The 13,372-nt window shown below is 46.4% G+C and overlaps 1 protein-coding gene across 1 annotated transcript in view; it reads right to left on the reverse strand.

The window, feature by feature from the left end:
- Positions 1-6,354, reverse strand: part of LOC311125488 (tau-tubulin kinase 2-like) — a gene marked incomplete at both ends in the record, with an annotated part of 28,013 nt that extends 21,659 nt beyond the window's left edge. Inside the window, 1 exon segment of the mRNA XM_084199535.1 lies at positions 6,283-6,354. Coding sequence (XP_084055661.1) covers positions 6,283-6,354 — 72 coding nt within the window.
- Between the last annotated feature and the right edge of the window lie 7,018 nt (positions 6,355-13,372).

Below are 13,372 nucleotides of genomic sequence, written 5' to 3' on the forward strand. Positions count from 1 at the left end.
TCCAAGGGAACCTGGAGGGCGATAAATGACAAGGATGTTAAGCTTGAAAGGGCTAGTGACTGTGACAGCATGGAATTCAAATGAGGAGATAGACAGATGGGTTAGGGGAAAAAGAGAGAATGTCCACTTGGGAGAGATGAGGATTCCTGTGCCACCACCCCGCTGACCAGATGCTCTCGGGGTATGCGAGAACACATGGTCAGACGAGGAGAGAGCAGTAGGAGTTGCAGTGTTTTCAGTGGTAATCCATGTTTCCGTCAGCGCCAGGAAGTCGAGGGACTGGAGGGTAGCATAGGCTGAGATGAACTCTGCCTTGTTGGCCGCAGAACGGCAGTTCCAGAGGCTGACGGAGACCTGGAACTCGACGTGGGTTGTGCATGCAGGGACCACCAGGTTAGAGAGGCAGCAGCCACGCGGTGTGAGGCGTTTGTATAGCCTGTGCGGAGAGGAGAGAACAGGGATAGACAGAGGCATAGTTGACAGGCTACAGAAAATGGCTACAATAATGCAAAGGAGATCGGAATGAAATGAACTAAACATCTGGGAAAGCAAGAGAGCGGGGCCTCCCTCACTTACGTTTCACTGAAACACCCAAATATAACTCTCCCAACTTCCACCTCAGAAACTATAATTGTTGTAAACTACAGCGGTTCAATGTTTTCTAGGAATAGACTAACTTAGTTTATTCAGCTAGCTAACTTGGTACAGTATTCTTCTGTGAAAACCGTCCAGGGCACCTAGTCATATGACACCACAGCGAACTAGCATGCCGGACTCCAACAACACGGTTTAGCACCAATACTCGGCCACAACAAACCACCAGTGTGTCAACACGCCAAGCAGATCATTCGTGTCCGTGTCTAAAGTTGTGGGCTAGTCCGGACAGCTTGAGCGTGTCCGTCGTCAACTTATTCAGCCAGTTAGTTAGCTAGAATAGTTAGCATACTAGCTAGCCATTTCTTTCTGCCAACGAAGAAACCCGTCCTCCCACGGCACGAACACACAGAGAGAGCCAAGCTAACGTTAACTAGTCACCCATGTCCCGAATTCCCTTGAACGACTCTGGGTACCAATATGTAAAAACAAAACACAAATGTAGGTTATAACTTACCCCTAGCAGCTACTGTTAGCTAGCCAAGTGCAAAGCTAGCCACTGAATTGACTCAGCCAGTTCGCGTCTGAAAGGCCGCTCAGCAAGGAAGAAGCCACTGCTCCAAAACCGCCATAAAAAAGCCAGACTACAGTTTGCAACTGCACATGGGGACAAAGATCGTACTTTTTTGAGAAATGTCCTCTGGTCTGATGAAACAAAAATAGAACTGTTTGGCCATAATGACCATTGTTATGTTTGGAGGAAAAAGGGGGTGCCGAAGAACACCATCCCAACCGTGAATCACGGGGGTGGCAGCATCATGATGTGGGGGTGCTTTGCTGCATGAGGGACTGGTGCACTTCACAAAATAGATGGCATCATGAGGAAGGAAAATGATGTGGATATATTGAAGAAACATCTCAAGACATCAGTCAGGAAGTTAAAGCTTGGTCGCAAATGGGTCTTCCAAATGGACAATGACCCCAAGCATACTTCCAAAGTTGTGGAAAAATGGCTTAAGGACAACAAAGTCAAGGTATTGGAGTGGCCATCACAAAGCCCTGACCTCAATCCTATAGAAAATGTGTGGGAAGAACTGAAAAAGCGTGTGTGAGCAAGGAGGCCTACAAACCTGACTCAGTTACACTAGCCCTGTCAGGAGGAATGGGCCAAAATTCACCCAACTTATTGTGGGAAGCTTGTGGAAGGCTCCTCGAAACGTTTGACCCAAGTTAAACAATTTAAAGGCAATGCTACCAAATAGTAATTGAGTGTATGTAAACTTCTGAACCACTGGGAATGTGATGAAAGAAATAAAAGCTGAAATAAATAATTCTCTCTACTATTATTCTGACATTTCACATTCTTAAAATAAAGTGGTGATCCTAACTGACCTAAGACAGTGAATTTTTACTAGGATTAAATGTCAGGAATTGTGAAAAACTGAGTTTAAATGTATTTGGCTAAGGTCTATGTAAACTTCCGACTTCAACTGTAAATATGTCTAGATTTGATTGGAGCTTTGATCAGCATGAAAATTCAAACCTGATGCTACCTGAGCCTGATGAGCCATATATTAAATAAATGTTATGAACCCTACATAAACGACATTTAATTAGCCCAAGCCCAAAAAAGCCCAAATGATTGTGCCATTAGCCAATACATACATGATATATAGGCTACTGCACATTACGCACGACAGAAAAACATAAAATCCCATAGATGTAGTTGGCTATATGGTCTCTTGGGTAAATAAATGAGACTAGCTCCAGTAGGCTAATGTTTTTTAGTGTGAACTGTATTACTGTACTGTACGAAGATTGACTGGTTATGGGTCTGAATAATTAACTGCTATAGCCTACCACCATCGCACATTCTCTCTTCTTTCAAACTACCCGTTCTATTGGCTGCTGTATTTAACATCCAGCAAAAAAGAGCTTGCTTCCCTCTTCGAATAGTCTATTGGTATAAGAAATGCTAAAAGAATTATGTCCAGCAAGCTATCTAGTCTAGCTTTTCCTGCATGGGACTCCTAGAGCTAAGGAGCGTTTTTTAAGGAGAGGCCAGTGGAGCACAGTTGCTTGCGTATTGCGCAAGAGACAGAGGCTATACGTTAGAAGCTTATTATGCATAACCCATAATTAATTAGCTAAATATAAGGCTAATACTGCATTAAATGTATTACCTGAAAGAGGTAGGCTAGGACATCTATATATAGGGCTATATATCAATCTAGAACAGGATGATCTATTTTGGATGTAATTTGAATGGAATTGATGGAGAGAGAGAAAGACTGCGAGAGAGTGCTTGCGTGTGCACTGATTTAAATCAATGATATTCGAGTGATAGGCTGTTTTAAAACTCTGCAGCTGCAATTAAAGAAATAATAATCTTCACAATTAAAAATACAAGGTGACCCCCGAAAGCCATTTTGAGATGTGTAAATTAGACACACATTACTCTATTACTCTAGCATAGGCTATGCTGCAGCAAATGTAGGCCTACCTGTCACAAGGAAAAAAGTTACCATGATGAGATGATAGGTCTACATGCATTGTGAACTGCGCTCCATACTGAGATGGACTGTCTGTCCCCACTCTTAGCGTTGATTCATCATGCAGAGGCCGTAAAGAAGCCAGATTTAGACATTGCATATAATTTAACTGTTCCATTTCACTCCATGCTGTTCATATAAATAATTTATTATAATTTACCGGTTTCTCGCTGTTATTTATCCCGGGAAAAGTGAGTGGTTTGGCGGTAAATCCCAGTAAATCTTGGTAACCGGGTTCCTGCCATTCAACCCTACTATACACAGGAAGTGGAGCCATGGTGCTGCCCTACTACTGCCTACTCCTCCCAGTCCCAGTCCCATTCCATGTCCCAGTCCCAGTAGAGGTCCCAGTCCCAGTCCCATTCTATGTCCCAGTCCCAGTAGAGGTCCCAGTCCCAGTCCCAGTAGAGGTCCCAGTCCCAGTAGAGGTCCCAGTCCCAGTCCCAGTAGAGGTCCCAGTCACAGTCCCAGTAGAGGTCCCAGTCACAGTCCCAGTAGAGGTCCCAGTCCCAGTCCCAGTAGAGGTCCCAGTCCCAGTCCCAGTAGAGGCCCCAGTCCCAGTCCCAGTAGAGGTCCCAGTCACAGTCCCAGTAGAGGCCCCAGTCACAGTCCCAGTAGAGGTCCCAGTCACAGTCCCAGTAGAGGTCCCAGTCACAGTCCCAGTAGAGGCCCCAGTCACAGTCCCAGTAGAGGCCCCAGTCACAGTCCCAGTAGAGGTCCCAGTCACAGTCCTAGTAGAGGTCCCAGTGTAAGTCCCAGTCCCAGTAGAGGTCCCAGTCCCAGTCCCAGTAGAGGTCCCAGTCCCAGTAGAGGTCCCAGTCCCAGTCCCAGTCCCAGTAGAGGTCCCAGTCACAGTCCCAGTCCCAGTAGAGGTCCCAGTGTAAGTCCCAGTCCCAGTAGAGGTCCCAGTCCCAGTCCCAGTAGAGGTCCCAGTCCCAGTAGAGGTCCCAGTCCCAGTCCCAGTAGAGGTCCCAGTGTAAGTCCCAGTCCCAGTAGAGGTCCCAGTCCCAGTAGAGGTCCCAGTCCCAGTCCCAGTAGAGGTCCCAGTCCCAGTCCCAGTAGAGGTCCCAGTCCCAGTCCCAGTCCCAGTAGAGGTCCCAGTCCCAGTCCCAGTCCCAGTAGAGGTCCCAGTCCCAGTCCCAGTAGAGGTCCCAGTCACAGTCCCAGCTACACTAACCTCACATGGCACCCTGTCCCTGGTAGCTCTTTGATGGCCGGGGGACACGGGCACACACACCAGTGCAAGCACACACACACACAAGCACACACACGCACCACAGCCTGGTAGAGCGGAGCGGACAGGGGGACAGGGGGATAGGGCTGGGAAAAGAACACTGAGTGGCTACATATAGCTTCTATCACTTTTTAAGTTCCAGTCCACTTTGTGGCAGAGAGCTGCATGTGCACTGCACACATGGAACTGACCCCAAACTGTCCAGGTCAGCAGATGAGATGGATAAGATAAAGACATGAGGGAGAGTGGAGCCAATTAATAGAGAACAAATAAAGCTTTTTTGTGATGAATTGGTGCTTGCTGAGGGGGTAAAAGCATGGCATAACGTAATTGTGACACGCACATACACACACACACACAAACACACAAACACACACACACACACACACACGTAGTAACAAAAAAGTGTTAAACAAATCAAAATATATTTTAGATTTTAGATTCTTCAAAGTAGCCACCCTTTGCCTTCATGACAGCTTTGCACACTCTTGGCATTCTCTCAACCAGCTTCATGAGGAATGCTTTTCCAACAGTCTTGAAGGAGTTCCCACATATGCTGAGCACTTGTTGGTCCAACTCATCCCAAACCATCTCAATTGGGTTGAGTTCGGGTGATTGTGGAGGCCAGGTCATCTGATGCAGCACTCCATCACTCTCCTTCTTGGTCAAATAGCCCTTACACAGCCTGGAGGTGTGTTGGGTCATTGTCCTGTTGAAAAACAAATGATAGTCCCACTAAGCGCAAACCAGATGGGATGGCGTATCACTGCAGAATGCTGTGGTAGCCATGCTGGTTAAGTGTGCCTTGATTTCTAAATAAATCACTGACAGTGTCAACAGCAAAGCACCCCCTCACCATCACACCTCCTCCTCCATGCTTCATGGTGGGAAACACAAATGCGGAGATCATCCGTTCACCTACTCTGCATCTCACAAAGACACGGCAGTTGGAACCAAAAATCTCAAATTTGGACTCGTCAGACCAAAGGACAGATTTCCACCGGTCTAATGTCCATTGCTCGTGTTTCTTGGCCCAAGCAGGTCTCTTCTTCTTATTGGTGTCCTTTAGTAGTGGTTTCTTTGCAGCAATTCGACAATGAAGGCCTGATTCACACAGTCTCCTCTGAACAGTTGATGTTGAGATGTGTCTGTTACTTGAACTCTGTGAATAATTTATTTGGGCTGCAATCTGAGGTGCAGTTAACTCTAATGAACTTATCCTCTGCAGCAGAGGTAACTCTGGGTCTTCCTTTCCTGTGCCGGTCCTCATGAGAGCCAGTTTCATTATAGTGCTTGATGGTTTTTGCGACTGCACTTGAAGAAACTTTTCAAAGTTCTTGACATTTTCTGGATTGACTGACCTTCATGTCTTAAAGTAATGATGGACTGTCATTTCTCTTTGCTTATTTGAGCTGTTCTTGCCATAATATGGACTTGGTCTTTTACCAAATAGGGCTATCTTCTGTATACCACTCCTACCTTGTCACAACACAACTGATTGGCTCAAACACATTAAGAAGTAAAGAAATTCCACAAATTAACTTTTAAGAAGGCACACCTGTTAATTGAAATGCATTCCAGGTGACTACCTCATGAAGCTGGTTGAGAGAATGCGAAGAGTGTGCAAAGCTGTCATTAAGGCAAAGGGTGGCTACTATGAAGAATCTCAAATATAAAATATATTTTGATTTGTTTACCACTTTTTTGGTTACTACATGATTCCATATGTTATTTCATAGTTTTGATGTCTTCGCTATTATTCTACAATGTAGAAAATAGTAAAAATAAAGAAAAACCCTGGAATGAGTAGGTGTGTCCTAGCTTTTGACTGGTACTGTACACACACACACACACACATACACACACACACACGCACACACACGCCAAAACACGGACACTTACCACTTTCCATCGTTCCTTGACCAGGACAAGCACGGTGAGGATGTCAGCTTGCTCCGTTGCTGCAGCACTCATCCCGCCTGTGGTGGACTGCTGCTCTCGGTGGTGCTTCCTCTACTACGACTCCTGCTACCTACCACCAGCCGTATTAGATTGGGCTGGGCATCAGCACCCTGTAGAAACCTAAACACCAGGCCCAGGAGAGAAGCAGAACACACATAAGACCATCTCCACCACAATATACTGTGGTCTGTTTAATATAATAATGAACATAATGAACTCTAATGAATGCAGTAACTGTAAGTATCTCTGGATAAGAGTGTCAGCTAAATGACTAAAATGTTCAATGTAAATGTATACTGTATACTTTAAAAGTACTCGAAATCTCCAAACGTTTAGACATAGCTTTGATCGAGGCTCCCTCAAATCAAATGTATTTGTCACATGGGCTGAATACAACAGGTGTACATCTGTTGTTGATGTAAAGCACTATATGCACAGGGGTTAAAGCAACAAAAAATCCCATGAATGATCTCTGATCGATTGTCTGGGGCCAAGTTAAACTCCCCTTTCATGTCAGAAAGTCATGACCATCATGCTTTTAGGGAAAGAGGATCATTTTGTACATGTATTAAACTGCGAGTTTGACCAATTCCAGTCCCCTTGCTTAGGGGGTACGGTGTCCTCCCCATAATTTTTTTTTTATGTAGAAGGACTGAGATGCTCAGTTTAAAAGGACATTCTACTACAAAATTAATTAAAATACATTTATGCTGACACCATCTAAAAGGCAACATTGCCACCTTAAAGGGCTCTGATGCGCAGCTGCGCCTTGAACAGACCTACAGTGTCATTGCATCAACGCCGCATAATAAATTCTGCATAACTTTTAAATTATGTAATCCAAAATTGTTACTGCATGTGTGAGCAACAAAAGTTCAACATTTACCTTTTGCTACTATTTCTGTCAAGTCTACGCATACAATTTGATATGCACCACACAGAACACAGAACATAGAACACAGAACACAGAACACAGAACACACTGCAACGCAATGCTGCAAGGCAAACACAGCATTCCCTTGGAAATGAATGTACTTCTGGTGTACCAAAACGCAATTACACTGTCGGTCTGATCGAGGCGTAAAACCATGCTTGAAACTCCTGTTGTAAAACTGCATTTGTAAAACGATGCCACACGCAATAGAAGGAGTAGAGAAATAAACATGGTAGCAATGTAAAACTGGGATCCCCCTCTATCTTAACAAAGGCCAAAACTGCTTTCAAAATACATTTGCCAAAACTGCTTTCAAAAGTGTTTTCCCGCGATTGCATTAAGAATTGCTGTGCTTGTCAGAATACATGTTTCCCTCCTATGGTTCTCGCAACTTGCATGCGCCTCGAGAGGAATATTTATCTTGCATAGAACACACAACAGCAAGCCGACTAGGTAAATAGGTCATCTATTCTACTATGGGGGTGTCTGATTTTGTTTTAATAACCACATTACATGGCAAAAACAGTACCACTGGACAGTTCCATCCTGAGTGATAAAGTAGAGGCTTTGAATGACTTTACCAGCAGCTGCAGTAGACACAGCTGTCTGAGTGGAGCGCTGCTGTCGTCAGCATTACAGACTATTTAATTCCCTTCATCTGAACATCGGAGTGTCATCAACAATCATGCATGTTGGTTCAGTGCACATATCGTAACAGAGAAAATATAATATTTGAGAATACATTTATTTGGGAATATATTTCGTAGAACAGACAGGCTTCTGTCTATATTAGCCTATGTCATCTCCAAACCAGGATTGTGTCACGATCGTCGTAAAGGAGAGTAGACCAAGGCGCAGCGTGTGAAACGAACATGACTTTATTATATTAAAGTATCTAAATTACAAACAAAACACGACTCGTGAAGTCCACGGTTACACTGACCGCATAAGGAACAAAAACCCACAAACACAAGGTGAAGACACACAGTTTAAATATGGCTCCCAATCAGAGATAACGAGCCGACAGCTGACACTCGTTACCTCCGATTGGGAGTCACTCAATACAAACATAGACATCGACAACCTAGACACCCAACATAGAACCTGAACACATAGAATGCACACACCCTGGCTCAACATAATGAGTCCCAGAGCCAGGGTGTGACAGTACCCCCCCCTAAAGGCGCGGACTGCGACCGCGCCTCAAAAACCCCAAACAGGGGAGGGCTGGGTGGGCATACCTCCTCGGTGGCGGTTCTGGCTCCGGCCTTGACCACCACCCTACAATACACCCCCCAATGCGCCCCTGGTCCAGTCTGTCGACTCGCACCCCTGGCCTGGTGCGTGGAGGAGGAACGGGCCTTACCAGGCTGACGACGCGCACCCCTGGCCTGGTGCGTGGAGGAGGAATGGGCCTTACCAGGCTGACGACTCGCACCCCTGGCTTGGTGCGTGGAAGAGAGACGGGCCGGACCGGGCTGGCGACGCGCACCGTAGGTTTGGTGCGAGTGGCAGGAACAGGCCGGGTCGGGCTGGCGACGCGCACCGTAGACTTGGTGCGGGTGGCAGGAACAGGCCGGACCGGGCTGGCGACGCGCACCGTAGGTTTGGTGCGAGTGGCAGGAACAGGCCGGGTCGGGCTGGCGACGCGCACCGTAGGCTTGGTGCGGGTGGCAGGAACAGGCCGGACCGGGCTGGCGACGCGCACCGTAGGTTTGGTGCGAGTGGCAGGAACAGGCCGGGTCGGACTGGCGACGCGCACCGTAGACTTGGTGCGGGTGGCAGGAACAGGCCGGACCGGGCTGGCGACGCGCACCGTAGGTTTGGTGCGGGTGGCAGGAACAGGCCGGACCGGGCTGGCGACGCGCACCGTAGGTTTGGTGCGGGTGGCAGGAACAGGCCGGACCGGGCTGGCGACGCGCACCGTAGGTTTGGTGCGAGTGGCAGGAACAGGCCGGGTCGGGCTGGCGACGCGCACCGTAGACTTGGTGCGGGTGGCAGGAACAGGCCGGACCGGGCTGGCGACGCACATCGTAGGCTTGCTGCGTGGAGCAGGGACAGGCCGAACCGGGCTGTGGAGACGGATAGGAGGCCTGGAGTGAAGAGCGGCCACCACCCGTCCTGGCTGAATGCCTGCCCTCACACACTCTGTGTGAGGCATCTGCACAGGACGTACAGGGCGGTGTACCCCTGGCCTGGTGGCCTCCTGGATTCGCCCCATCTTTGCCTCCGTCAGCCCCGTCGTCCATGCCGTGTGCCCCCCCCCTAAAAATTTCTTGGGGTTGCCTCTCGACCCTCCGACGCTGCTCCCACGTCCAGGTTGCCTGTTCCTGGACACGCTGCTTGGTCCTGGTATGGTGGGTTTTTCTGTCACGATCGTCGTAAAGGAGAGTAGACCAAGGCGCAGCGTGTGAAACGAACATGACTTTATTATATTAAAGTATCTAAATTACAAACAAAACACGACTCGTGAAGTCCACGGTTACACTGACCGCATAAGGAACAAAAACCCACAAACACAAGGTGAAGACACACAGTTTAAATATGGCTCCCAATCAGAGATAACGAGCCGACAGCTGACACTCGTTACCTCCGATTGGGAGTCACTCAATACAAACATAGACATCGACAACCTAGACACCCAACATAGAACCTGAACACATAGAATGCACACACCCTGGCTCAACATAATGAGTCCCAGAGCCAGGGTGTGACAGATTGTGAATCTACACTGATCTCAAAAAAGACCTCTCCAGAATCCATAAGACGGAAATCCGTCGCAGTGACTGAGAACTTTAACCCCTGGGTGTGCAGAAGGAATGTCAAGTAACCTGTGGAGATGATAGCTAATAACAGCTGAGGTCTAGGCTTGTGGGCCATATGAATGAAATCTGGCTATTGAAAGTTGACCCCTTTGGTTGAGGAGTAGCCTAGGCCTGAGCTTAGTTTGGGTTGCAGCTGCCACACCTGCTGCTCCCAGTCGTCCCACACAAGCTCTCTCTCATTACACAGCACCACCACAACTCCACACACACCCAGAAGCCCCACACACACATGCTGACAGCAGGGCTACTCAAGGAATAGCCTACATCTAGGTTACATCAGGGTTGGGGTCAATTCCATTTAAATTCCAGTCAATTACGGAAATGCACTGAAATTCCAATTCCAATTCTATTCAATGTTTTTCAATGGGGAAAATGGGGAATTGGAATTTGGTTAACTTTCTGAGTTGACTGGAAATGAAATAGAATTGACCCCACCTCTGGGTTACAGATTTCACTAAATCTAATCAAATGTATGCAAGCTTCACTCTATAACATATCTATAGCCTCTATATACAGTGCCTTCGGAAAGTATTCAGACCCCTTGACTTTTTCCACATTTTGTTACGTTACAGCCTTGTGCTAAAATTGATTAAATATTATTTTTTCCCCAGCAATCTACACACAATACCCCATAATGACAAAGCAAAAACAGGTTTTTAGAAATGTTTGCAAATGTATTAAAAATACAAAACAAAAATACCTTATTTACATAAGTATTCAGACCCTTTGCTATGAGACTCGAAATTGAGGTCAGGTGCATCCTGTTTCCATTGATCATCCTTGAGATGTTTCTACAACTTGATTGGAGTCCACCTGTGGTAATTGATTGGACATGATTTGGAAAGGCACACACTTGTCTACATAAGGTCCCATAGTTGACAGTGCATGTCAGAACAAAAACCAAGCTATGAGGTCGAAGGAATTGTCCGTAGAGCTCTGAGACAGGATTGTGTTGAGGCACAGATCTGGGAAAGGGTACCAAAACATTTCTACAGCATTGAAGGTCCCCAAGAACACGGTGGCCTCCAACATTCTTAAATGGAAGAAGTTTTGAACCACCAAGACTCTTCCTAGAGCTGGCCGCCCGGCCAAACTTAGCAATCAGGGGAGAAGGGCCTCGGTTAGGGAGGTGACCAAGAACCCGATGGTCACTCTGACAGAGCTCTAGAGTTCCTCTGTGGAGATGGGAGAACCTTCCAGAAGGACAACCATCTCTGCAGCACTCCACCAATCAGGCCTTTATGGTAGAGAGTTTCAGACCATGAGAAACAAGATTATCTGGTCTGATGAACCTAAGATTGAACTCTTTGGTCTGAATGCTAAGTGTCACGTCTGGAGGAAACCTGGCACTATCCCCACGGTGAAGCATGGTGGTGGCAGCATCATGCTGTGGGGATGTTTTTCAGTGGCAGGGACTGGGAGACTAGTCAGGATCGAGGCAAAGATTAACGGAGCAAAGTACAGAGAGATCCTTGATGAAAACCTACTCCAGAGCACTCAGGACCTCAGACTGGGGCGAAGGTTCACCTTCCAACAGGACAATGACCTAAGCACACAGCCAAGACAATGCAGGAGTGGCTTCAGGACAAGTCTCTGAATGTCCTTGAGTGGCCTAGCCAGAGCCTGGACTTGAACCCAATCGAACATCTCTGGAGAGACCTGAAAATAGCTGTGCAGCAACGCTCCCCATCCAACCTGACAGAGCTTGAGAGGATCTGCAGAGAAGAATGGGAGAAACTCCCCAAATACAGGTGTGCAAAGCTTGTAGTGTCATACCCAAGAAGACTCAATGCTGTAATCGCTGCACAGGTGCTTCAACTAAATACTGAGTAAAGGGTCTGAATACTTATGTCAATGTCATATTTCCGTTTTTTTTATTTTATATATAAATTAGCAAAAATTTCAAATAAACTGTTTTTGCTTTGTAATTATGTGGTATTGTGTGTAGATTGATGAGGGGGAAAACAATGTAATCCATTTTAGAATAAGGCTGTAACTTAGCTAAATGTGGAAAATGTCAAGGGGTCTGAATACTTTCCGAAGGCCCTGTACATACTTATAACAGAACCAAGAGACGAGCCATTTGTTTAACAACAAACCAAGTCAGGCCTATTTCAGTTTTGACTTGACCAGTCACTGATGTGTAACAACAAACCAAGTCAGGCCTATTTCAGTGTTGACTTGACCAGTCACTGATGTGTAACAACAAACCAAGTCAGGCCTATTTCAGTGTTGACTTGACCAGTCACTGACGTGCAACAACAAACCAAGTCAGGCCTATTTCAGTTTTGACTTGACCAGTCACTGCTGTGTAACAACAAACCAAGTGAGGCCTATTTCAGTGTTGACTTGACCAGTCACTGATGTGTAACAACAAACCAAGTCAGGCCTATTTCAGTGTTGACTTGACCAGTCACTGACGTGCAACAACAAACCAAGTCAGGCCTATTTCAGTGTTGACTTGACCAGTCACTGACGTGTAACAACAAACCAAGTCAGGCCTATTTCAGTGTTGACTTGACCAGTCACTGACGTGCAACAACAAACCAAGTCAGGCCTATTTCAGTGTTGACTTGACCAGTCACTGACGTGTAACAACAAACCAAGTCAGGCCTATTTCAGTGTTGACTTGACCAGTCACTGACGTGCAACAACAAACCAAGTCAGGCCTATTTCAGTGTTGACTTGACCAGTCACTAATGTGTAACAGACGCGCAGTGTTTGATCATTTAAATGCTTCCAAGACTCTGCACTTTCCTGTCGTAAAACACATTTGACTTCAATGATATTCTCACACAAGGGATTTTTACGAGTTATAGCATACTTTATTAGCAAACTCTCAAAAGTGATGAGAAAACTTTTCTTTAGGCTACTCTAGCATTATGCAAAGAGGCCTCAGAGCACTCTTTGCTTACAGGACATGACATCACAATGTAACAGTGTCTCCCCAGCACAGGAGCAATCCCATGATGCAACGGGACAGGGGTGGGACACGTCAATTACAGCACAGAGGCAGACACAGTTAGATCACAGTGAAATCAAGAAGACAGTAACATTTGATACAATGTCGTTGACACGTTGTTGGAGTCCCAAACACACAGGTGCCCTAGAGCTGCATCTCTCTCTCTCTCTTCCCCCAGGAGCTTTTTTAAGAACACGGATGGTTACAGTTCTAGATAAGACTAGCAGAGCAGCATGCATTTAGTGTGTAGTAGTAGTAGTAGTAGTAGTAGTAGTAGTAGTAGTAGTAGTAGTAGTAGTAGTAGTAGTA

Source organism: Coregonus lavaretus (assembly GCF_964263955.1).
Source record: "Coregonus lavaretus genome assembly, contig: HAP1_SCAFFOLD_2687, whole genome shotgun sequence".
NCBI classification, from domain to species: domain Eukaryota; kingdom Metazoa; phylum Chordata; class Actinopteri; order Salmoniformes; family Salmonidae; genus Coregonus; species Coregonus lavaretus.